This window comes from Pleurodeles waltl, chromosome 1_1 (genome assembly GCF_031143425.1).
Source record: "Pleurodeles waltl isolate 20211129_DDA chromosome 1_1, aPleWal1.hap1.20221129, whole genome shotgun sequence".
Taxonomy (NCBI): Eukaryota; Metazoa; Chordata; class Amphibia; order Caudata; family Salamandridae; genus Pleurodeles; species Pleurodeles waltl.
Window position 1 is genome coordinate 60,141,426 of NC_090436.1, and position 24,034 is coordinate 60,165,459.

Here is a 24,034-nt window from a genome sequence, read left to right on the forward strand (position 1 = left end):
GTAGAAGGAAGGCATACGAAAACGTTACTTCGAGAGAGCGGCAGAAACAAATTAAGAAAAACTGGGATAAATTGGAACTCTTTCCAATTGACTTAAGCGTTTACATTTCCTGTGGCATTGCCTGTGACTTTGAAGAGAGGTCCGAGTAACGCGTTGTATGATACAAACAAATCCCCATTATAACATGGCCGCCGCATTACTCCCACCGCCCTAGCCTCCCAACACATCTACCTCAGAAGCAGCGCATGAGCACCGCCAGCGGAGTAACGCGCCAAAACTGAAAACAGCAACCGAGCCCTGAGAAGTTATGACAGACGACTCTTAAAATAAAACTGTTTCCGGTTTTAGCATCGGAGAACGGCTTGGTTTCGCCGTTTTACCGGTAGTTTCCGGTGACGTCACGGGTCTCGAGTCGGGATGACGCAGAAGCAGAGCTCAGACGGCTGCCTCCGCTGGTGGGCGGAGGAGAACGCTGACGTCGTCAGGCGCTGGAAGGTGCGAGGTGCTGTAATCCCGGCGCGTGACATTGGTAGCCAGGGTGGGCGCGAGGATAGTGGATCACTAGAAACGGAAATTGTCGAACGGTGTCCTGTCTTCTTCCTCGCTTAATTTTGTTCTCTTCCTCCCCCCAGAAAAGCTTAATGTGCCAGGTTGTTGTATTTATCATGATATAATTATTTAGCTCCCTGAAGAATTAAAAAGAAAGCGTCCTTCTGAGGGGTGTTAAATCAGAAACAGCTAGTATTCTGTGCATACATTCTCCGCGAGACTATCATTGCAGTATATTGAACTCGCACGCAGTGGGCATAGTGCCTGTAAAATAAGCACTGGCAAAGCCAACAAGTCTCGCGTATACGAGATGTATTGGCTTTAATGTTTTTTATTCTTCAGCCTTGTAGAGCAGCGCTGCTGCTGTGCACTAAGGCTAAAAAAAGGTTACATCTTAAAATTCTGCTGAGATGCTCGGAGACTCTTGAGATGGTTATGCAATCCTCTAAATATTAAAATATTATGCAGTGCATGCTTGCATGGACAGACAGTGCTAGCTCTTCATACTACTTGTTAAAAGGAATAGTGAACGTTTTTAAGAATACTTTCACTATATAACAATGTTGCACCATGGTAATTGGGGCAGCTTCTTATTACGGGCGTCGGGGCTGTGCCCCTTCCACTTGCATTTATTAATTTTTAAATTAAATACATGGATCCTACTTGCAGTAAGTACTGATAGTTCAGCATAGCTTCTAACTGTAGGAAGTTGGCTCTGATTGTACTATTTCAAAGTAAGAAATAGCATGCACAGAGTCCAAGGGTTCCCCTTAGAGGTAAGATAGTGGCAAAAAGAGATAATTCTAATGCTCTATTTTGTGGTAGTGTGGTCGAGCAGTAGGCTTATCAGAGGGTAGTGTTAAGCATTTGTTGTACACACACAGGCAATAAATGAGGAACACACACTCAAAAACAATTCCAGGCCAATAGGTTTTTATATAGAAAAATATCTTTTCTTAGTTTATTTTAAGAACCACAGGTTCAAGATTTACAAACAATACTTTAAATGAAAGGTATTTCACTTGGGAACTTTAGGAACTTTGAATTAGCAAAATAGCATATACAGTTTTCACACAAATGGCAATAAGCTATTTTAAAACTGGACACAGTGCAATTTTCAACAGTTCCTGGGGGAGGTAAGTGTTTGTTAGTTTTGCAGGTAAGTAAACCACCTACAGGGTTCAAAGTTGGGTCCAAGGTAGCCCACCGTTGGGGGTACAGGGCAACCCCAAAGTTACCACACCAGCAGCTCAGGGCCGGTCAGGTGCAGAGGTCAAAGTGGTGCACAAAACGCATAGGCTTCAATGGAGAAGGGGGTGCCCCGGTTCCAGTCTGCCAGCAGGTAAGTACCCGTGTCTTGAGAGGGCAGACCAGGAGGGTTTTGTAGGGCACCGGGGGGACACAAGTCAGTACAAAAAGTACACCCTCAGCGGCACGGGGGCGGCCAGGTGCAGTGTGCAAACAGGCGTCAGGTTTGCAATGGAGTTCAATGGGAGACCAAGGGGTCTCTTCAGCGAAGCAGGCAGGCAAGGGGGGGCTCCTCGGGGAAGCCACCACCTGGGCAAGGTAGAGGGCCTCCTGGGGGTCGCTCCTGCAATGGAGGTTGGATCCTTCAGGTCCTGGGGGCTGCGGGTGCAGTGTCCTTACCAGGCGTCGGGTTCTTAGAAGCAGGCAGTCGCGGTCAGGGGGAGCCTCTGGGTTCCCTCTGCAGGCGTCGCTGTAGGGGCTCAGTGGGGTCAACTCTGGCTACTCACGGGCTCGCAGTCGCCGGGGAGTCCTCCCTGTAGTGTTGGTTCTCCACAAGTTGAGCCGGGGGCGTCGGGTGCAAAGTGCAAAGTCTCACGCATCCGGCGGGAAACGTGTGTTCTTTCAAAGTTGCTTCTTTGTTGCAAAGATGTTTCTTCTTTGGAGCAGAGCCGCTGTCCTCGGGAGTTCTTGGTCCTTTTAGATGCAGGGTAGTCCTCTGAGGCTTCAGAGGTCGCTGGACCCTGTGGAACGCGTCGCTGTTGCAGTTTTTCTTGAAGTGGGGAGACAGGCCGGTAGAGCTGGGGTCAAAGCAGTTGGTGTCTCCGTCTTCTCTGCAGGGCTTTCAGGTCAGCAGTCCTTCTTCGTCTTAGGTTGCAGGAATCTGTTTTCCTAGGTTCTGGGGAGCCCCTAAATACTGAATTTAGGGGTGTGTTTAGGTCTGGGAGGGCAGTAGCCAATGGCTACTGTCCTTGAGGGTGGCTACACCCTCTTTGTGCCTCCTCCCTGAGGGGAGGGGGGCACATCCCTATTCCTATTGGGGGAATCCTCCAAAATCAAGATGGAGGATTTCTAAAGGCAGGGGTCACCTCAGCTCATGACACCTTAGGGGCTGTCCTGACTGGTGGGTGACTCCTCCTTGTTTTTCTCATTATCTCCCCTGGACTTGCCGCCAAAAGTGGGGGCTGTGTCCAAGGGGCGGTCATCTCCACTAGTTTGAGTGCCCTGGGGCATTATAACACGAAGCCTGACCCTTTGAGGCTCACTGCTAGGTGTTACAGTTCCTGCAGGGGGAGGTGTGAAGCACCTCCACCCAGAGCAGGCTTTTGTTTCTGTCCTCAGAGAGCACAAAGGCCCTTACCACATGGGGTCAGAAACTCGTCTCTCAGCAGCAGGCTGGCACAGACCAGTCAGTCCTGCACTGAACAATTGGGTAAAATACAGGGGGCATCTCTAAGATGCCCTCTGTGTGCATTTTTTAATAAATCCAACACTGGCATCAGTGTGGGTTTATTATTCTGAGAAGTTTGATACCAAACTTCCCAGTATTCAATGTAGCCATTATGGAGTTGTGGAGTTCGTTTTTGACAGACTCCCAGACCATATACTCTTATGGCTACCCTGCACTTACAATGTCTAAGGTTTTGCAAAGACACTGTAGGGGCATATTGCTCATGCACCTATGACCTCACCTGTGGTATAGTGCACTCTGCCTTGGGGCTGTAAGGCCTGTTAGAGGGGTGACTTACCTATGCCATAGGCAGTGTGAGGTTGGCATGGCACCCTGAGGGGTGTGCCATTTCGACTTAGTCATTTTCTCCCCACCAGCACACACAAGCTGGCAAGCAGTGTGTCTGTGCTGAGTGAGGGGTCCCTAGGGTGGCATAAGACATGCTGCAGCCCTTAGAGACCTTCCCTGGCATCAGGGCCCTTGGTACCAGGGGTACCGGTTACAAGGGACTTACCTAGGCGCCAGGGTTGTGCCAATTGTGGAGACAATGGTACATTTTAGGTGAAAGAACACTGGTGCTGGGGCCTGGTTAGCAGGGTTCCAGCACACTTCTCAGTCAAGTCAGTATCAGGCAAAAAGTGGGGGGTAATTGCAACAGGGAGCCATTTCCTTACACTAACCTTCCCTCTGCGCAAGAGGCAGTCACATACACTTACTGCACATGTGCCATGTTGCAGGGTTTTCAGGGCTTATCTGATTTAATCAGTAGTTTCTGTGTCCTGCCCAAGTGTAAAGCTACTCCATTGCCATGATGTGTCCCACCCTCGCCGACTGACTGTACTTGGGCCTTGAGGCTGCAGCCTGTGCTTCCCAAGAGGGTGTCAGTCAGCAAGGGATCACCCTTCCCTGCTTGTCACAGTCTGGGCCGGATCAGCAAGCCTCACTGACCTCACCCCACTCTGTGATGAGTTGGGAATGGGATGGCAGGATTGGCGTAGGAGGGTTGGTCACTATGCATGTGACAGGTGTCACCAGCGAGGCCTGGTCAAATGCTGAGAACAGATTGCACATGTTTCAGTCTTAAAGAAACATTCACACTGTATCTGATGATCAGAATTTACATGCAGTTTTTAATCTATTAGCGTGAACCCGGCCAGGTTTTGTACTGGCACCACCAGTAATTTCAGGTCTGAGGCCAGTCATTTTGTCTTTCATGTCTGTCATCATATGCAGCAGCTCTGGTTGTAAACTGACACTCTGCACAGTAGTTTTTTTAATCCCTTTTTTAAAATATATTTTTTTAAAATCTTGTGTAATAAGATTTTTGGGCCCTGTGCGGCTGAGGCAGATGGAGGAGACAGGCACAGTGAGTTGGTCTGATGTGGGGGTTGTACCAAGAAAAAAGCACACCCAGAAAGCACTGGCAAGAGAAGGTCAACACCTTTAAACCATTTCCCCCATTCTCTTAATCCCTACAGCTGTGATTTATGCAGTGATGTTGGAGGATAGATCAATTTAAAGAGAGAGAGAAAAGTAGTTTAGGTAAAACTGCATATAAAACCAGGCCTTGAATAAGTGATAATCATGCATTCTTCACCGCCTTGGCTTTCAAATGTGTTTTTAGGACAGATAACATTGCTAGTTCATTGGTTACCACTACCACATTCACAATGAGCATCATTAATTCTCATCCTTTCATTTATGACAGGCCCACCCCTTTCAAAATTCACCGACCGCCACTGATGGTAATTGAATGTAGTGTCAGCTAATAGCCTAAAGAACATAAGTTTGTAACTTTTTGAAATGGAAAAGTAAGACAGAGAAGGGGTCTGGAGGACTGCTGAAGAACAATTGTGGTTTGTGATTGTTTTTAAGAATACAGTTGCAAAGCACACCAGTACATCAGACATGGTTTGAGAATACAAGTAGATGCGAGTGAATAGTGTTTCAGGGCCACTGCACTAATGAAATCTACACCTTTTGAAAAATGGGGGCAAATTCTAGAGATGGGAGAGAATTATGTAGATGGTTGAAAAAATCACTACTGTGTGATCAATAGGTTTATGTGGGCCTAATGCCACTGCACGAAAAGAAGCTGTGGGCTAGTAAGTACAGTTGTGCTGGCTAAAGGCAGGAGAGGTGTGTGTGTAGGGGGGGGGGGTGTTAGGGATGCACCAAAGGAGGCAGGTAGATGGTGGTGCTATAGGAACACAGATACCAGAGATGGTACTTGTTAGTTAACAATGGAGCCAGGTGGAAAATGTCCATTTTTGTGTAGTGCTGTAGGCAGTGTGTGAAAGTCCGTAGCACATTGAAGGAAATGTACTCTTGGGTCCTGTGTCAAATCCAAAATGAAGCAATATTTTGCTGGCAGTGGGTCCCTGAGGCCGGAGTGACCTGGTGCCATTGCACCAGCTGCATGAATGCAAAGTATTGACATAGAAGTGCGGGAGCAAAAAGTGAGGACCGGTAAGCTTGAAGCCTGGTGAGAGGCTATAGAATAGTACTGATCTGGGTTTGTTGTTGTTTCAGAAGGGCTGCCTGCGTGTGCAGTGGTGTAGGAAGTGTGTCATGAAGCTTAGATTGAGCAAGCAAATTTGCTGCTATGCTCTTAAGAGAATTACAGAAAAATAAAGCATTATTGTGTGTTGATGTTTTTGGTGCAGGGTGTTGCTGCACAGAATGCAGTTAAGGCCCATTAAGTAACACTGTGTAGAGTAGGGTTGGTAAAGAAAAAGGGAGAGACATATTTGTGGTGGGTAGATAAGAACATCATTTGCATAGCTGATTGTGTAAGAAAAAAAAGCACTGCATGAAAGAGCATAGTTTTTATTTTAGAATGGAGAGTAAGGGCACAAAATTTTGCAGTGTAACTGTTAGAGTGCCTAAAGCAACAAATGTTGAAAGTTAACCCCAGAAGGTAGTTATCGTCAGTCTCTGAAATATTCAGATGACACTGATCTTAGACTCCAGAAAGCCCTGAGCACCTTAGATATTTACAACTCTGCCATTATATTAAGAATAATTTAAAGCTGCTGGGTCACCTATGCCTTTACAGTGCAAAATGCAAAAGGAAACTTTACAGTGAGAAGGGAAGAGGGAGAGGCGCCATGGGGGGGCTTAGAGATGGGCAAGAATTGGGAAGTCTGTTTGTTTTCAAGCAGCAGAATGCTAAAATCATCAAGTTGTGCCTAAATAAGTGAGATTACATCCTGTAGACACTGTTCTGCAGCACCAATTGAAAATATGACCACGAACATGCAGGAAGGGTGGGAGGCTAAGGAGAGATCTGTGTAGATGGGTCACATTATGGCTTAGCGGGTTTTTGTAGAACACTGGTACTGCACCTGCTGCACAAATAAAATAAACACTCTAGTGAGTGTAGTCACCAAATGACAGATAGAGGTATTTTGGTGGTGGGTGTGCATCGAAGAAGAGTGGTAAATTGTAATGGCATTAGTTAATTCTTGTCATGAAACAGCACACTTTGTATTGAAAAACGGATCAGGGACAAAATGTATGTTAGTGCTCAGTAGTGTAGGCAGTGTGTGCTAACTGCTAGTACAACAAACAACTGGTGTCCTTGGTTTCTGTTTGAAATATAAATTGAAGAAATAGTGTAGTTGTAATGTAGCCTTGTCAGATCCTGTTTCATGGGGCACACAGGTGCTACTGGGCCAAACCCTGGTAATACTATGGATGCTCAGCAGCTGAAGTGGGTGAGACTTATATGTCCCTAGTGTATGGTACCAAGGGTAGGTGGTACCAAGTGGAGAAGTGTGGCTCAATGGTTAGAGCGGCAGACCCTGAAGCAGAGATCTGGCTCAAGACCAGGGTTCAAGTCCCGCTTCGGCAGGTCTTGGGCTCAATTCCCCTTGACCATATAATTCTAGCCTCGGTGCCTAATCTAATTCATGGGTCCCACTCTGCAACTCTGGGCAATAGCTTGCTTAATCTCCACAACAGCGCTTGGATGCCTGGCTTCACCCTGGGGGTGCTCAGGAGTGGGCACCTCACAGGGAAAAGCCAGGAGGGGTTCCATAGCGGTATGAGTACAGCGCCTTGAGACCCTAACGGGTGAGTAGTGCGCTATACAAGTGCTAATTTACATTTACATTTTTACAAGGGTACGCAGGGCATGTCATTTGGAGTGTCCAACTTGGTCTGCAGCATTGATTGTGACAAAGTACAAAATGGCTCCCAGCCTTCCACTGCAGCCTGAAAGAGCAGTTTTAAAACTGATAGTTCGACTGCCATTTAAGCCAATGGCAAAGCCCCTACTTCTCCTAACGTTATATGTAAGTCTCCCATAGGGAAGGCCTATTGAGCTCTAAGGCAGGGAGCTGTATATTATTAAGTAGGACATATACTTTCAATATGTCCTAACAGCAAAACTTCCAAATTGTCATTTTTGCTATAGAAAAGTTAGTAGCCACATTGGCTCACACAAAGTTACTGACTGACCCCTCAGTCCAGTTAACTTCTGAATGGGACTACTAAATTGGTACTTCTAGGTATCCCATTAAAATTAATCCTGGCAATAACCTGACTTGATGCCCACGTTGAATTTAATATCACTTTCAAGGGTGTGTCATTTGCAAACATGCACATAGCCAGCAAACACACTCAGCGTGCGCTGCACAACATTTCACCCTTCATGTACTGTACTTCTCATACGCACACATACACCGAGCATATGCTTTTCAATGCACATGCACTACATCTCTCGTGTAATATATTCCTCGCATGCATGCATATACTCAGTACATGCAGCATTTATACATGTACTGTACAGCACTGCTCTATCCCTGTACTGTACCCCTCCCAGACACACACGCATCTAGTGCAGTCACTAGTCCTGTGGTGTGCAGCACTCTTCAGCTAACTGATGTAGGCCAAGGGTGAATTAAGCACACAGTAGCAGAAATTTAAAGATGGTGAGTGGGCCTGTAGACCCCACTCCATGACACAGGGTAAAAACGAAGTATTCACTCCTACTGATCACTCACTATACAGGATGCTGCCACTACTGCGCTCATGCCGCTTAACTCTTGATGAAGGTGCTAGCCTTACACCACTATAAAGGTAGCGTTTTTTGGGGCTCCTGGTCCAGCAAGACTACAGACTGTGAGGCAGGCCTATGTCATGGCACACATGCATGATCATTATTTGCCTATTGGGCACTCAGGGCACGGGCACAAGTCTTTTACCATGCAGAGGACTTATCTGTTCCAACAAACCATGAGTCCTTATTGCTCTGGTGCCACTGCATGTGCTGTCTAAATTGGAAGTCTGCTCCCGCGTGTGCAGAGGGTATGTACGAAAGAGGCGTGTTGTGGTCCGTAGCAGAGCAGTGATGGGCTATTGTTGTTTCAGGAGGACATGTTCACCTATTTGTTGACACCACTCACATCCACTAAACAGTGTAAAAATAGGTATTGGTGCAGGCAGCTTGTTATAGACTGTAGTGGAAGTAATGAATTGTGTCCCCAGGCTCCTGTTTGTAGTTTGCAAGAAAGCAACAACCTGTGTTGTCTGGGTGCTACTACACCTGTTGCACATACTAAGGCTATTGCTCATTAAGTGTAGTTGTGTGTTGGCTAGACCTTTTGGTTTTGTCAATGTGTGTTATTATTGAAAGTGCTATGTATTCGAAGTCCCTGACTGTAAGCACAGAGTTAATTAGGCATTCACTAGAGGATCACGGTAAGCGAAAGCCAATAGAGGAAGGAGCCACACAGTCCTTCACAGTATAATCAACAAAGAGGCTTCTTCAAATGGGCTTGCTGCTAAGAGTTTCTGCTGGAATAATTCTGTTTTCAGATAGACAAAGCAAAGTGTTGAATGCTAAAAGTGACTAACCTGGAGATAGGAAACAAAGCCAGTTTAACCGTATCTCAACTTATCTCCACTCTGCTCAAGCAGCATTACGAAGAAAGCCTGTATGCTTATTTTAACCAAAAAATTATATACATAAACATGCCGATGTGGGTGTACATTTGTGCCCATGGCTCTTCACATAAAATGGAGAACCACAGCATAGATGCTTGTTTAACACACCACAGAATGTGTATGCTCCCCCTCCCTGTAGGTCTGTTGTTCCTCCCTGCAGGCCTGTTCTGAGGGTTATGTTACAGCCTCATAAACTGGGGCATGGGAGCACTGGAGCATGTTCCATGGGAGAGTAATCTGCATTCCACTATCAGTCTACCAAAAGGATTGCTGCTTAAGGAAAGCAGGGAGGCAGGCAGATCGCGCCCCATTAACCTCCAGCAAAACTCGCAGAAGCTTAACTTTCCACCAAAACAAAAGGATTCTTCATCTACTTCTTGGTGGAGCATGATATTTTTTTTTGCTGAGAGCCAATGAGGTAAAAGAAAACAATTGGAAAAGTAGCATAGACACATTGTTAAAACAACACCTTCACTGCAAAACAGGTTACGGGAAGGGATAAAGCAACTGGAAGGCAGGATAAAACAAGGACTCAACAGGAATACAGAAAACCTGTGAACAAGGGGGACATCAGAGAACCACTGGAGGGAGTGAGAGCAATATGTGTGATACAAGAACATCAGGGGGTGGGGTGGGGAAGAGGCTGTGCTTTCTGCTAGGCTTTGACCTAAAAACCAAGAGAGGCCTCAAACGGCTGCATGTTGGCATCTCTGCTTTTAAACTTATACACAGCAGATTTGCCTGATGCTATTAAGGTCCAAGGGTCTAATTTTCCCAAGCTTGCCTCTTTGTCTCGTCAGTCTCAGCAGTATTCAGATGACACAGTGCTGTTAGATCACACGTCTGCAGTTCTCTAGAAAAGCCTCAACACCATAAATATTTATAATTCTTCAAATCAAACATTCACCTCCAGTCACAGATCTGGGTTTAATCCATAATATTTTCTGCTCACCATGTGACCCCAGTTTGGACTCAGCCATATGCAAATCAGTCTTGATCCTGCTCTCCATGGGAAGCAGGGTCAAGACTGAACTGCGAAGCCAGGTCCACCCTGGACCGGAAACAAGCATCCTCATGGGGTGTATCACCCCTCATCAGCCAGGTTACCTTGAATCCAGTGGCACAATGAGCACGGTGCCTAAATCTAGGCATACTCTTCCCACTTAGGGTGACAAAAGCAAAAAAGAATAGATTATGGATGGAATGAGGAACAAATCAAACGTTCACCTCCAGTCGCAGATCTGGGTTCAAACGATCATTTTCTTTTTTCATTTTACCACCCCAGTTTGAACCCAGCCATATGCAAAACAGTGTTGACCCTGCTCCCCATTCCAAACTGCCAAGCCAGGTCCTCCGTAGACCAGAAACAAGCATCCGAGGACCGGTTTCAGTGTATCACCCGTCATCAGCCAGACTAGCTTGAATCCAGTGGCACAGTGAGCACAGGACTCACATCTGGGCATACACTTCCAACTTAGTGCGACAAAAGCAAAAAGAACAGATGGTGCACGGAATGCGGAACAATTCAAACATTCACCTCCAGTCACATATCTGGGTTTAATCCATCATTTTTTCTGCTCACCAGGCCACCCCAGTTTGGACCCTGCTCCCCATGCCAAACTGCCAAGCCAGGTCCTCCCTGGACCGGAACCAAGTATCCTGGGACCGGTTTCGGGGTACCACCCCTCATCAGCCAGGCTAGCTTGAATCCAGTGGCACAGTGAGCACTACGGTTTGGTGGCATTTCCAGGGAAGTTGGCATTGTGGCTTAAGAGATCTTTACTCTAATTTATTTAGACATATTTTTCATCTTCCCTATTGTGTAAGTCAATCACATATCAGACTTGAAATTTACTTACAGCGACAATCAATAAAGCTGAGGTTTCAGTTTTTAGGCAATTGCCACAGGCTGAGGAATGCCAGTGATCTGAACTGCCCTATTAACAAATTCAGCTAATTTTGACCCCTCAATGGATTATTTTAACATCACAAAAACACGTTGCACCTGGAAGCCATTTGTCAGCTAAGCACTTCAAGAAGGTGGCTAAAAAGCAACTGAAAACGTTATCCTTTGCAATGGACTTGGAAAGTTTTAACTCAAAAATGTTCAGCGTATACAGCCTCTACTTTTCCACAAAACGTTGCTCCAGTCTACCTTTCTGCCCCAAAGTCTAAGGCAGTTAGACATCTTTTTATTCGCCTACGTTTTTAATTAGTTCCACGTTTGGAATCTTGCAATGGGTAGTAAGCTTATAAAAAGTCACAACAAGCTGTTGCTTATGTGGTTATACATCAGAGGCGCGTGGTTCTATTAATGGAAAGAAAAAATGGTTAAGACCACTCTTTTTGAAAAGTGGCTGCTGTTATTCAAAAGAGGCTGTGAATTATGCATTGAGTAGCAAAAATGTGCAAATGTCATACTGCTTGATTAAGTAGATAAATGTGTCCATTCACCTGCTGGGTACTAAGGAGGAAGGAGTCACTAAGATGGTCTCACCATAGTGAACTGCTGTTTTATACGCTGCAATAGTTTTTAATCTAATAGCACATTTTTAACTTTGAGAACATTATGAAACCAACATTGTATTATTTCTAATTCAAATCATTCTCAGAAATGATTTTTTATGCACATGAAATTCAGTAGACATATTGTGGTTTTAATTTCTGTATTGATGTTTTATGGATGCCTTGTTCTACTGATATCAGAGGCCTATAAGCTGTGTGCTGGCCTAGTTTTTTTAGGTCAAGCGCGCAAGCGCTTTGACCTGTTGTGAGAATTGTGGGCTTTTAACCACGCCACACCCATCACTTTCACTTGTTCGTGGGTTTGCCTTTCAAAAATCCTTTGGTATCATTGGTAAATGTGTCCATCTGGGGCGGTTTTGTTACCTCCTTGCAGACTGCCCCTGTTACATGGATAATAGCATGATCGCCAATACGTTTGACTGCAAGCGAACTTCTTTTTCTTTTGGTGTCTCTCCTTTGCGATCATGGCGGCCATGGCGACTTGAATCGGCTCGCTTATGTCAACAGTTTTGCTTTTCATTTTCAATTTACGTGGCAACAAAAGTCCAGTTAGGAATTTAAAACGCTAATGCGAGACCCATTGCATTGCAAATGCTTGTTTGGTATTGTTGGCACTTCAGCATATTATTCTATTTTATCTTGATAATAAGGCTTATAATAATTAGTATATTGAATGAGCGAAGGAGACCTATATCGTTACACTCTTTCCAAGGCTTAAGCACAACCACAATTGAAATATCAACGGAGCACTCATTTCTAAATGCTGAGCCATCCATTAGAAACCCATTATGTGAAATAATCTGGGCCTGATGCTCACAGAAAGGTAGGGCAGTGAGGACAGGGATATCTCTCTTCACTTTCATTAATAACTGGAGTCACTTTCTGTTTTCTCTACAGAGTAGCATCCCTCACTTTTTTGTATAGTTCTGTGTGATGCCCTTGGTGGGACAGCAGGCCTTGAAAAATCTACTCGACCACTAGCTAGAAAACTACATATTTTATGATGTCGAGCTATTTTTAGAAACTACTGGACCCTGGCAAGTAGACAAAGAACAAATTAGCAATTAAGCTTTACTAATATACTTATTATAAGTGAGTGTTTAAACATAAACTGAGAAACACTCCTGCCCTGATGACAAAGCTATTAGTAAACTAAGGGGCAAGTCATGCATGGATCATGTGTACCCTATATGTGGGCTAGATTTATTATACATGGAGCAAATATTTAGTGTATTTAATCAAATAAAAGAGGGCTTTTTTTATAGCAGAAATGCTGAACGCGCATATGTGAAGGTGAACTCATGTGAGAATGAAGAAAAAGGTGACTGTTAAATACATTTTTTGCACAGGGTCACACAATTTGAGACCCGTCTCTGGTCAAGTACATTACAGTTAGGTGGAGTAGATTGTTCAGGCTACTCAACCTGCAGGTCTAGTAACATTTTCATGATTTTTCGAGGCCTGGACAGGTATGCCCTGATGTGGGACCTTGTTTTGCTGCACTTCAGACTGAGAGAAGGCAAACTGAAAGGAATGCCAAGAATTCAGCACTCTTAGTCTGAGTAATAGATTTATTAAGGCACTTCTAAAATGTTCGTACAGGGAAATGATAGTGTGAACGTGTATGATAAATGCAGCAACGCAAGTGAACTTCTAAAAATAATCACAGCGGGTAGAATAATAATGATCATAGAAACAAACAAAGAAAATGCACTACTTCAACCATGGATAATATATCTATATAGTGATTATATATTAATGCATAATGCAAAGCCTGCTTTGGGCAGGAGTACACTTCGGCTGCCTCCGTGCCACTGGCCCCGCTGTTTGCTGCAAGAGAAGTCTGAGGCCCTCCACCACCCGCAGGCACCCGCCTGCGCCTCATCCCTGGTGCCTAGTGGTAGGCGTGTCTAGTATACCGTGTATTTCGTTCCATAGCTCGTATTTCGTTTTTTGTATTTAGTTTTTCATTTTTAATACTGTTTTTAGCCTTAACTGTGCCCATTTTGTGCTCCACTCTGTATTTGCGTTTTAATTGTGCCCGTTTTCTTTTCTGTCTCTCGCCGTTTCCTTCAAACCCAGCCACTGCGTCCCCTGCAGCCCCGCCCCTCTCGCACCCCCATTGGACACTTCCTCCTGTCTCCCAGCTGCTCCTCCCTCCCACCTCCCCTTCTTAATGGCACCCGCTCATGCCTGGACTGCGCCCAGCGCCCGTCCACCTGGTCCACGCTTCTCCAACCCCCCCAAGCACCACAACTCCTCCACAGAAATCATTGCTCTCAACCTAGGCCAGCACCCCGCCTGCGCCCAGGCCAACCCTAAACACACAAACGGACCTTTCACATGCCACTCCTTGGACCACCCCCACCACCCATGCACGCAACCTTGGCATCATACTGGACTCGTCTCTCTCCATGACCCAGCAAATCAACGCCATATCATCCTCCTGCTTCAACAACCTTTGCATGCTACGCAAGACTATCAAATGGATCCCTTTAGAAACAAGAAAAACAGTCACCCACGCACTCCTAAGCAGCAGACTGGACTATGGCAACGCCCTCTACGCAGGGACCACAGCCAAGCTTCAAAGAAAACTCCAGCGAATCCAGAACGCAGCCGCACGTCTCATCCTCAAACTCCCTCGCCACAAACACATATCCACCCACCTCAGATCCCTACACTGGCTGCCCATCAACAAAAGGATAATTTTAAAAATCCTCGCCCACGCTCACAAAGCCCTCCACGACACTGGACCGGCCTACCTCAGCAAACGAGTCAACTTCCACATACCAACTCGGCAGCTCCGCTCTGCCGACCTCGCCATCGCTACAGTCCCCCGCATCCAACGCACCACCTCCGGCGGCAGATCCTTCTCCCACCTCGCTGCCAAGACCTGGAACTCCCTCCCCACCAACCTACGCAAGACCCAGGACCTCGAACCTTCAGAAAGCACCTAAAAACATTGCTTTTCGAGCAGTAACCGTCCCCTCCCCCCCCCCCCACTCCCAGCACCTTGAGACCCTACCGGGTGAGTAGTGCACTTAAGAAATTATTTGATTGATTGACTGAAAGCTAAAAATAAGAATAATAAAGACATCACTATGGGGATTGACATAGACATCATCTCTGTGCCAGCTTCAAGTTGTGAATCCAAACGACCACGAAAAGAGAGAGCAAGGCGTCCCTCCCGCAAATGAGTTCTGTCTAACCTGGGTCATCAAGTTTCCCTCTTATATACTTTAAACAAGCTGGAGAGGAGAATTCTAGAAACTCCCCCTCCCATATAGTAAGTTATTGTTCAACTAATGGCTGTATCAGGTCAGTGTAGAAAGAGCACGTTTAAAGATTGGCCACATCACAAGGTGCGCCCCCAAGACCGAACTGTTCCCTGCAGTACCATAAACATCCTGTAGTATATCGTTATCTCTCCCTCACTCCTCCATGTTATGTCCCTGCCATGGTGAGAAAGAGTGAGAGGAGCGAAAAATATGTTGCATAACTTGTGTGCAGAAAAATACCTGCACCACCAATTTGAAGCTAAGCTAAGCACAAAATGGAATCAGTGGTCGAGATGGAGCTGGGGGTAAATACAGATAGCATTACAGACCTGTGCACACTCTGCCACTGAAATCAAGCTATACCCAATTGATGAGCCCTAATGAGGCAAAACCAGTCTTGCGTTGCTTGTTCTCCGGTTCAGGGAGGACCGGAGGAGGAGGCTGGACTTTTCCCATTGGAGCAGGGTTGAGACTGATTTGCATATGGCTTGGTCCAAACTGAGGTTGCTTGGTGTGCAAGATAAGATGTACTGGAATACGGCCTGAGTAATTATTGGTGGTTGAAATTATTGCAAGCATTCCGTCCATCACTTTTTTGTAGACTTCAGTGTGGCGCCCTAGGTGAGACAGTTATGCTCAGATATGGGTCCCATGCACACTCTGCCACTGGAACCAAGCTATACCCAACTGATGAGCCCTAATAGGTGTGAAACCCGTCTTGGGTTGCTTGTGTTTCGTTTTGGGGAGGACCTGGCCAGGCATTTCAAGCTTGACTTTACCCATTGGAGCAGGGGTGAGACTCATTTACATATGGCTGGGTCCAAACTGAGGTGGCATGAGGTGGAAAATAAGATGTACTGGGATGCGGCCCAAGTATTAGCAGGGGCTGAGGTTAGTTTACGCATTCCATCCATCACCTTTTTGTATATTTCAGTTATTTTCTACAGTTGCATGATGAGGACCAAGAGCATAAAAATACCCAAGGAACCATTGTGGAAAAAGTACTTAAAAGATGTCAGCAGTAACTGATATCCCCCGGTGGGAGAGGGCAGATGAACCTGTGACTGAGAGTTGGTAACAGCATTAACATGAGGTGTAATGGAGAGCTGGTTAACTTATTAACTTTATTTACATATTTATCTCAGCAGACCTAAGAATTGTCACCCCCCTATGCATCCAACTTACAAATTGATTAAAATTCCTACTTAGACCAAGAAGCTAAACGCTGATGCAACTGTATACTAAGTCTGGTGAAGAACAAAAACAATGTGAAAATATCAAGGTTAGTGGGTGTAACATTTACTGGATGGTGGAAGAACAGACAGATAAAGCCGCATCACATGAAGTGTGAATTGAAAACTAGTATAAGGTAACTATGATATGAAAACTGAGGGTAGGGTGTGGTATGTTCAAAAGTACTGTGAGAACAGAACTAGTAGCAAAAAGAAGAAACATTTCAGGGAGTTGGGTATTGAATTATAAGTAGTGTTTTTTTCATCCTTATTTTATACTAATTCACATCAGATGTAGTTGCTTCTTCTTCCTAATGCAAAGCAGGCCTGTGTTGCATCCGAAAGGTTCTGGTGAAGCCATCCAGAAGGTAGGTGCAGCACCCAAGAAGGACTGGTTTGTGGCCCAGTGATGTTAGAATTTTATTAAGATTCCGGTTAAAAAGTGTCTTTATTCCTCATATTTTTTGACCCCCATATATTTTAATACTATTCACAAGTATTGAGGTTGGTTTTCATGGTTTACCTCCGAACCACTTACCTTCCCCTGTGAGGTCCCACAGGGCTCCTCGCTGAGTCCAACCTTGTTCAATCTGTATGTGACACCACTTGCTTCATTGAGCAAATTGTTGGGTATCTTACGTAGATGACACTCAAATTATGGTCTCTCTCACTAACAATACCATGCAGTTTACAGGCAAGAGATCCTGAATTTGTATGTCTGTGGTCAGTGACTGGATGGGATGGGATGTCATTGTCTTGAACTGAATTCATAAAAGCCTGAAGTGCTTCTACTTGGAAATAATCCCTCATTTTGGTCCCCAGATTGGTGTCCACTGGATATGGGCCTCCTTCCCCAACCAGATAATAAGGTGAAGAACCTGGGTTTCATCATCGATTACAAGCTTACTTATAAAAGTCAAGTTATTGCCATTCTCTCTTCTTGCAGTACATCCCTTTCGACCTTCTGAAAACCGTAGTTTTAGCATTAGTGTTAGCTAGGTTGGACTATTATAATGGGCTTTATCCGAATCTGCAAACTGGGCTGTTAAACAAGATGGATACTCTGCAGAATGCAGCAGGCAGGCCCCTATTTCGGATTCCTAAGTTCCAGTCTGCATGATTGTCCTTGAAGGCACTGCTCTGGCTTTCAGATGACATCCAATCTCCTTCAAAGCCCTCTGTATTGCATTCAAGGCATTGCATGAATTGGGTCCAGTCTACCTACAACAACGTTTTTCCTGGTATCAACCTCCCAGAACTCTTCGGTCCAGCTTTCTTAACAATGTTTCAGTGCCATCCTTTAAGCGCTCCTCATGGGGCGGTAGAGGATTTGTAAGATGCATGGCTCGGCAATGGAACATTCTTCCTCCCAAGCTCAAATCGGCCACTTCTCTACTCAGTTTTCGTAGGCTGCTGAAAACTTCTCTTTTTTCAACTGGCTGGCATATAGATTCACCTTCTCTGTTAATCACCTTTACTTCTCATCTTAGCGCCAAGACGCCCAGTGGGCATTTGCTCGCTTTACAGAACTCATTGTCATCATCAACACTTTAATGATGACACATGCTGTTGTTGATTTGTATTCTTACTTACAAGAAGCCAGTGTAAGCCCTTTAGTATTGGTGTAAAGTGTCATATGTTTGTGTTTGTTACTAGCCTTGCAGCTGAGTGAAGGACTTCTTTTAGTGGCTCAAGGTTAGTATTAGTAAATCGTGTTAAATTTGAGTTTGCGTAATCTATGCAGGAGACATCCTTGGTTTGCATGGCTAGTCTGAAGTTTTGAGGTTGTAAGAGAGTTTTTTTTAAAGCAATAGCATTGTTGCTCTAGCAGCCAACGCACTGTGCTTTATGTGGGAAGTCATTAGAAGATGATTATCTAGGATTAGGTGCCTGGTGATTTTACCTCTTTTGCTGTGTAGAAAGAGAATCCGATAGACTTGGACAAACACTCGGTTTGTATTTGAGATTCATTAGATTCAGTCAGTAGAGGTGATTGTCAATCATAAATCCCAGGTTTTTGTTTTGTATTTATTTAGTGTTTTTCAATAGTGCTCCTGCTTCATTAGTAGCTTTATATTTTTACAGAACCTATACTTTTTATCCATAACCTAGAATTACAGCAGAAAAGATTAAAACAGAAACATCAATTAGAACAATCTTATCTCCAGAATAGACTGAACAGGTTAATTCTTAAATGTCTGAAGGTAGGAAAGAATGCTTTGCCCTGAGATCATCAGGAAAGGAGTTCTAGAAAACCGTAGCAGTTCTCGTCCAAGGTTGATTTTGTACTTAAGTAGTTTGAAATCTTTGTATTTCCAAGTGCAAATAATTTCTGCTTCTGAGTCCTGTTTGTCTATCTGAGATTTTAGGAAGTGTTTGAACATTGGGTAGGTGTGTTCACATGTAGAGCTTTCTTAGCTAGCAGCCAATTTTAAATTGCATTCTTGTCTTGGTGCCTAGTCAATGTAAGGTGTATAGAAATTGACTGATGTGATCAAACTTTCTTTTTGAGTAAATAAGTCTGAGTGTAGAGGGCAATGTTGTCTTTAGAGGGCTATGTGAAGACTGAGGCACCCTACCAAAATAGTGTTGTCAGAGTCTAGACAAAAGATGGCAAGAGTACAGGCCACAATTGTATAATGATCAGACAAAGGAAATGTTGAATTTTTCTTTAGACTGGAGGTGGAAATTTGCGGGTTTTAATGTCCTGTTAATGTGGGGATTGGTGTAAATGCCTGGTTAGTTAATTGACGGAGAGAGGAAAGAAGAGAAGTCCTTTACTTTAACTTAATCAAGAAGAGTTTTGTCAGATTTGTTCTTTTGGTTGTGTGTAATGAGGAGGAACTCAGATTAGGAAGCTTTGAACTGCGAAGAGTTGTGTGCTTTCCTAATCTAATTTTTGGTGAGACCAATATGTAGAGTGAGAAAATGGTTTATGAATGATTTTTTTTAATGTAGAGTTGGATTTCGCTGGCATACTGTTGCGTGGATACTTCCTATGCCTCCAGCAACTTACTCATCCTCTCTTGGAACAGATTGAACAGAGAGTGTGCAAGAATTGAACCATACAGCTTTACTTGTAGTACGATTTATAATCTTCACTTGAGACTGGTTTGAGAGAAATGAGGTGAACCAGCTTAGAAGTTAACCAAGGAACCAGTATTGAAATTAGTCTGCCATATACAAATACCTCTAAGAGATTGAGGAGAACAAAGAGAGAAGCATTCTTCATCCTGAAAGTAATGCACATCAGCTAAGGTTTTGAGCGTGTCAGTGTCATTACTGCAAGGAGGCTAGAAGTGTGAATACTTTGGTGAGCTACAAGCTGTTTATTATTAATGTGGGTGATGAGCAACTGGATACTCACCTCTTGATGTGTTTCCAAGCCATGACATGTTAGATATGGGTCTGTAGTGGGGAAGGAGGCTGTGGGTTGAAGTTGGGTTTTTCAGGACAGGTGATTTGGTAAGTTTACAGTGAGTCGGGGAAGACACCCTGAATGAAAGAAGCGTAGTTCAGAGTGCACAAGGTTGCTGTAACTTGTCTTTAATGATGAAAGCTGGGAGTAAGTCTAGGCAATAATTGGTTTACTTGAGGTGATTCGTTGTTATGGTAAGTTCCTCTTTGGTGCTAAGATTAAAAGTGCTCTAGGTGTTCTTACTTTTAGAAGCCAGGGCTTATTTGAGACTGAAAGTATCACCGATAGAACTTATTTTGTCTGTGAAGATGGAAAGAAAGGTCATTTGATTAAAAAGTTTGGTTTGAAGACGGGTAGAGTTTGAATGAATGTTATGAAACAATTTATCAGGTGTAGAAGATAGCTCAGTCAGTCAGTGATTTAGCAACACTGATCAATTGTTTGTAACTCTTCTCAGAGGTTTAATTTAGTAAGAAGTGTGGGTAATTTGGTTGCACACCAAGTGTTCTCTGAGATAAAAACCCAATTTAATTTATTATTAATTGTCTCGGTAAACCAAGGCAGTGTCAGTTTTTGTGTGTTGCTTTTTAGTTGTAATGGAGCTATTATGATGAACATCTGCCGAATGGACAAATAAATAAGGTCTTGTTTGGTAGGAGGGTCTAGATAGCAGAAGATGTGACTTTTTTTATAGGGTGATTCCAGACTTACAGTTTGAGAGTATTTGATGCCAGAGATCTGGACATGGACCAAATCTGAAAGTGGGCAGACCAGTTGACATCAATGGGTTGGTGGAGGTATTTAATTACTAACATATCTGCAGCAGTGAGGTCTGGTATGCTCCTTTTTGTGTGGGGAGGTAGTAAAGAATGTTCATGGTTAGTGGTTAGTTGTAAGAAGGTAAGTGTTTTTGTTTTCCCAGTTGAATTCCCTCAGATGTTATTTGAGTATGGCATTTGTTTCATCATAGAATGCTCAGTGACCTGATTGAAGAAGTTGTTTGAAAAATGTGGGCATTGATAAAAGAAATGTAGGTAAGTATTGTTTTATGAAAAGGGGTAACAGTAAAGTTGACCCATTCAAATTAGGAGTAAGTGGAAGTTTGGCATTGCTTGCAAATAATTGAGTCTTTGTGAATATAGACGATATGTCTGACTTTGCCTTTTGTTATTAAATAGACATGAGGGACCTATCAATCCATGATGGACTGTGAGTGAATGTTGAGCCCTGTTTCCGCAATGTATAGAAGGTCAAAATTCTTAGTTGGGGTTAGATTGGCACTATTGAACTAATCCAGATCTGGTGTTATGGAGCACTGTTGGTTTTAGAGTGTGGGTGTATGGAAATGCTATGGATGTAAATGAGGTTGTTGAAGTTTGTATGTATGGGCTGTTGGTAGTATATGAGGAATGATGATCAATAGGAATGAACTTGGGTATGGAATTTATTAAAATATCTACTTGTCCATGGGACAGGTTGCCTTATAAACCTACTTGTCCTGTCAATAAATCTACATGTCTCTTTGGAGTCATGTGTTGCGGCACAAATTAGGGCAGCAATCTCAATATATAAGAGCTCTGATAACAGCATCTTTGATTATGCCATGACTAAAACTACAGTAGGGGTTGAATACTGGCGATGTTCCTTATTTTTCCACTGGTCAGCAGATCTACATAGTGAGAGTGGAGGAATCAGTAAGCTATAGTTCTGTGGCAGGAATGTTCTTTTGAGTCTGTGCAAACCTACTAACTTGCATATTTTAAGGGTTTTCACCAGCATTTCTCTAATCTTTACCCATACTGAGAAAGATTGGAAATGTACTCCTGACAAGGGCAAAAGTAAAACTTTTTCCAGGGTTTGGAAAAAAGTGGTTGGAGGGAAAGTGAATTTGTAAACAACATATTTTCACATGAGCATATCTACACATGCATATTTGCTTGTGCTAAAATACAGTTCACACATTTTCTAGGAAAATGGGGCCAGATGTATGAAACTTTTTTGCACTCGTAAACGGTGCGAATCGCAAAAATCTGCCGTTTGCGAGTGCAAAAAAGTGGTCTGCGATGCATGAAAGGCATTCGCAGACCAAAAATAAGAAATCGCAGAAATTGCTATTTTGTGCGTTGCGACCTGGTTTTGCTATTCGCAAAATCCAAATCGCAAGAAGATGCAGCAAAACAGTCCCATAGCTGCGAATTGGGCCGGTATCGCAATTTGCGATTCGGTAATAGCATTTGCGATTTTTAAGAAATCGCTATTACCGAATCGCAAATGTGATACATGGCCCTTTGCGATTCGGAAATAGCGATTTCTTAAAAATCGCTATTTCCGAATCGCAAAGGGCCGTGGTGATACATCTGGCCCATGATTTCCTGGTCTACTTCTGTCAATTCTTGTGAATTCATGAAATACGTAAATCTGCAGTAATGCAAAGACATATACCCTGGGTTCACTTTTGTGACTTTCTTTAAGAATGATGCCCCTAATTAGGTCTGGCGTTAACTAAGACCTTTTTGTTTTTATTTAAATTCTATATCTTTCTCTATCCATCTATCAGCTGGCTTCACTGAGTTATACCATGCTGCTCTTTCACAAGGAGAATATTGGCACACAAAGTAGTGCCAAGAACTACTGTGACAATGTGCGCTTTTTGAGACCAAAAAATAATTTTGCTTTTTGCCAATGTTTGTTACAATGGTGAGGACCTGGCAGCTCCCAGAACAATAAGGTTTTACAAAAGCCATGTCAAAACAAGACACATTGGCAAAACTATAAGACTGACTGCCAATGTCAGACCTGTTGGCTTTGCCAGTGCTTGTTTGTTTTCATGTTTCCCATAATCTTGTCGAAACTGGTTAGTGATTTTCCATTATAAATATTTTTTATAAACACCAGCATGCATCAACACATTTTACTAAATGATGCTTCTAAGTAATGATACCTAAAATTTCACGGCAGTTTAGCAAAATATTTTTTTCCTAATTGCATTCTATTCTGGAAAAAAAATAGTTATCAATCTTGCTTTCAACCATCTGCAAATATTTGCATCTAATCAGAGAGCGATCTGGGAGCATTATACGTAGCCTCATATTCTTAAATTTTGCAAACGTGTGCACATTTACTGGACGAGTCGAGTAGTGCAGTCAGAGCTTACAACATTTATTTAGAGCGCTCGCTTTAAGAATATAAGCTTTGTATGAATGAACTATAAATAAACTTCGAACGGCATTAACATAAGGGCATACAAATTATCTCAAATACAGACAGTTCCCTTGCCTGTAAACTGACAGCCAAAGGATTTGTGCTGCAGGGGATTGGGGCTACTTGTCCCAAGGACAAAATAAATATGAAAACTTGTTGCCCTTGGTCCCAAACAATATGTTCTGGGCATCGGGCTGTAGGAATTCCACACCCCTGAATGAACTGTCCGGGTTTGATGCAAATCACACTGTTGAATATATTGAATCCAACATCTTTACTAATGTTATTTAAATAGGGCAGATGCCTGAGGAGTTGGACCTAATTTTAGTGTGCAAAGTTTGATTTTCCTACTCTTCATTCTGCCACGTGTAGCAATCTGAATGAAAAAAAACCGTATCATCCAAGCCTAAACAGCACGAGGATTTGATTACCATGCACACAGCACAGTAAGTAAAAATGCCTTCAGGAGAGCCAACAGATTATTGTTAACACTGAAGACCAAGACAGTGAGAAGCCCTGTTGCACTCCAAAGGGAAGCAGACAGGTTCTTGAATGTAATGTTTGTAATTCTGTTTGTTCTCCAATCAACAGGAAGGAAAAGAGCTGCTCCAAAACCTGACTCTTGCAGGCTTATGGCAGATGAGTAAAAACATTGTGGTCTTCTCGAAGATCTAAAAGAACATGCACTGGTGCTTCTGGCTGCCAAGTGAAGATCAACCAAGCGGGAGATGAATAGTAGGGATGGGTTGGAAGTTGGCAGACCTTAGCTTAGCTCTTTGCAGTGCTAAGCTGACGGGTACAACTGAGATACATTCTGATGGTTTTGATAATTCTTCTAGATACTAAAAAGTTCTATCTAGAGTTGTATGTTATCAGTCATTTTTGAGAAGCCTGTTTAGAGGTTTCCACTAACGGTTTATAGATTGTGATTGAAAGAGTATTACAATTTTCTTTCTATTGAGGTGTACTTTTTCGCTTTTAACAATCCATTTATAAACTTTTTTTTATCACAACTTAGTTGGCAGTCAGAGTCAAAGTTTCCAAACAAACACTTGTTGAAAGAATTGGTGTCTCAGGAGTTACAGAGAGTAGAGGTCAGGTCTAGGATGGAGGTTATTGTTAGTGTGTGTGACCTGTATCTAACAATATTGGCCTGTCTTAATGTATTGTCTTCTACGCCCTA

At 43.5% G+C, this 24,034-nt stretch overlaps 1 protein-coding gene across 1 annotated transcript in view; it reads left to right on the forward strand.

The window, feature by feature from the left end:
- The first annotated feature begins 257 nt into the window (after nt 1–257).
- Nucleotides 258–24,034, forward strand: part of FANCG (FA complementation group G) — a 176,787-nt gene continuing 153,010 nt past the window's right edge. The window contains exon 1 of the mRNA XM_069212638.1: nt 258–495. Within this exon, the coding sequence (XP_069068739.1) occupies nt 418–495 (78 nt within the window). The 5' untranslated portion in view covers nt 258–417. The remainder of the gene's footprint in view (nt 496–24,034) is intronic.